This window comes from Lolium rigidum, chromosome 5, assembly GCF_022539505.1.
Source record: "Lolium rigidum isolate FL_2022 chromosome 5, APGP_CSIRO_Lrig_0.1, whole genome shotgun sequence".
NCBI lineage: Eukaryota > Viridiplantae > Streptophyta > Magnoliopsida > Poales > Poaceae > Lolium > Lolium rigidum.
The window spans coordinates 173,789,090-173,791,199 of NC_061512.1; the positions used below are offsets into that span (position 1 = coordinate 173,789,090).

The 2,110-nt window shown below is 57.3% G+C and overlaps 1 protein-coding gene across 1 annotated transcript; it reads right to left on the reverse strand.

The window, feature by feature from the left end:
• Positions 1–286: 286 nt before the first annotated feature.
• Positions 287–1,714, reverse strand: LOC124656724 (UDP-glycosyltransferase 90A1-like). Its single transcript, XM_047195417.1, has one exon. The coding sequence runs from the start codon at positions 1,712–1,714 to the stop codon at positions 287–289; it is 1,428 nt and encodes a 475-aa protein (XP_047051373.1).
• Between the last annotated feature and the right edge of the window lie 396 nt (positions 1,715–2,110).

Genomic DNA, 2,110 nt, shown 5'->3' on the forward strand with positions numbered 1-2,110 from the left:
CAAGGCAACAGTGCTTTCGACAGCAATCTTCATGTTCTCCTGGCGCATCTTCAGTCCAAGATCTTCTGGTGGATTGAAGTCCTTGGCAAGAGCAAGGAAAGTCTTGAGGCAAAGTTTTTACCTCCGTTTCAAAAAAAAAAAAAAAAATTGCATATGAAAAGCAGCCGCCAGATCAGACACCCACATACTTGCTTCGTTAGATTCAGAGCTCTGCAGCAAATTATTTGTTCCAAACATGACTATGGTAATTGAACATCGATCTCTGGTCTCCCATGTGTCCGCCTCGTCATTTTACGTGCACTTTCGTTGCGCACAACTCATGGATCATCTCTTCGGCAGCCTTCCAAGAGGATCCTCCCTCCGACACGGCTTCTTTTGCTAACTCTGCAATGCTCTTCGCCGCTTCAGCTCCCACCTCCGCGAGCATGAGCTCCCTGACCACTTTTGAAACTTCTTTACTTGTGACCAAACCCCTCATTGTTCCGTCACTCGTCTGAACTCTGACCGCAATCTTGAGCTCCTCGACTACGAACCTGGCGTTGAAAGGTTGGTCGGCTTGCATAGGCCAAACGGCCAGTGGCACGCCGGCGGTGACACTCTCCAGCACCGAGTTCCATCCGCAGTGGCTCAGGAACCCTTTCACGCTCTCGTGCTGCAGAATGCCCGGTTGGTCGACCCACTCTCTTACCACCAAGCCTCTGTTCTTGGTACGATCTTCAAACCCTTCGCCGAGATCGATGTTCTCCGGTCTCACGGCCCATATGAAGTCCACCTCGGCCCGCTCCAGCCCGTCCGCGACCTCCTTCAGCTGAGCCTCCGGGATCGCGGCCAGCGTCCCGAGCGCGACGTACAGCACGGCCCGGCCGGTGGCCGCCTTCTCGTCCAGCCATGCCATCCATGGTGGCCGGGCGGCGTCGTCGGACGCCGACGCTGGCTGGGAGAGGCAGAGCGGGCCGACAGCCCATGCCTTGGGCCCGCAGCGCTTGTTCCAGAACTCGATGTACGGGCTCTCTAGGGCATGGAAGGTGTTGATGATCAGGCCACGGCTCTCCTCTATGGCCTTACCCAGCTTGCCATCCAGCTCCATCATCGGAGCGATCGAAGACGGGTCCCCGAAAGGCGCCATGAGGTCCTCGAAGGTGAGCTTCATGTGCGGGAACTCCGGCACCGTGAACGTGGTCGGGTTGCCATCGCCATCGACGTCGCCCGGCCGCAGCACCGCGCACGCGTCGTGGCGGTTGCGCAGCTCCCGCATGACCTGAGCGAACGCCGACATGCCGAAGAAGGACACCTTCGGGACGCCCAGCCTGGCGGCCGACGCGTTCGCCCAATACAGGAACGCGTCGGCGACGAGGAGGCTGGCCGGGGGCTCCATGGCTGCAAGGTACGCCTCGAGCTGCGGCTGGAGCAGCGACACGGCGCCGGTGAAGGCGACGAAAGAGGCCATGGACGTGAGCCCCTCGGCGCTCTCCACGCCCGCCGGGACTCCCGGGACGTCGGTGGGGAAAGCGAGCTCAACGACGGCCGTGTCGTCCGTGCCCGTCAACCCGTCGCGTACGAAGGCGGCGTTGCCGGGGGTCGTGAAGAAGGTGACGGTGGCGAGGCGGCGGCGACGGAGGTGGTGGACGAGCTGGATGAGCGGGATGGTGTGGCCCTTGGCCATGAAAGGGAAGATTGCTACGTGAGGGAGGACAGACAAGGCAGCAAGAGCCATGGCACCTCTGCCACCGGAGAGGAAAGTGCGCGCTGTGGCTAGTCAGTCGAGGTTTTCTGCGTTCGATCGATGGTTAGCAGCAAGCGGAATTTATGGCAACTTTCGACAAACGACTGTTCACCATTGTTCTCAATCATGAAGAGATAGGTTAGGAGCTGATTGGGATTTGGGAGGTGAGATATAAGATCATCGATCGCCACTAAACAATTTGTTGCCACCTCAAATAAGTTATCTTGAGCGAGTGCGAGACGTCACCGATCGATAATGAGCAATTTGTTTGACTTTCAAGTTCTGATAACAATGTTGCGGCAAATGTACTTACTATTAATATTCTCAACTTACTCATAATTTAATCGAACGTGACATAGGAGTAGGTGTAGGCAGGGATGAAACAGC

Bases quoted from the DNA above. Each gene is read 5' to 3' on its own strand.
- LOC124656724 (XM_047195417.1), bottom strand. From the start codon at position 1,714: ATGGCTCTTGCTGCCTTGTCTGTCCTCCCTCACGTAGCAATCTTCCCT.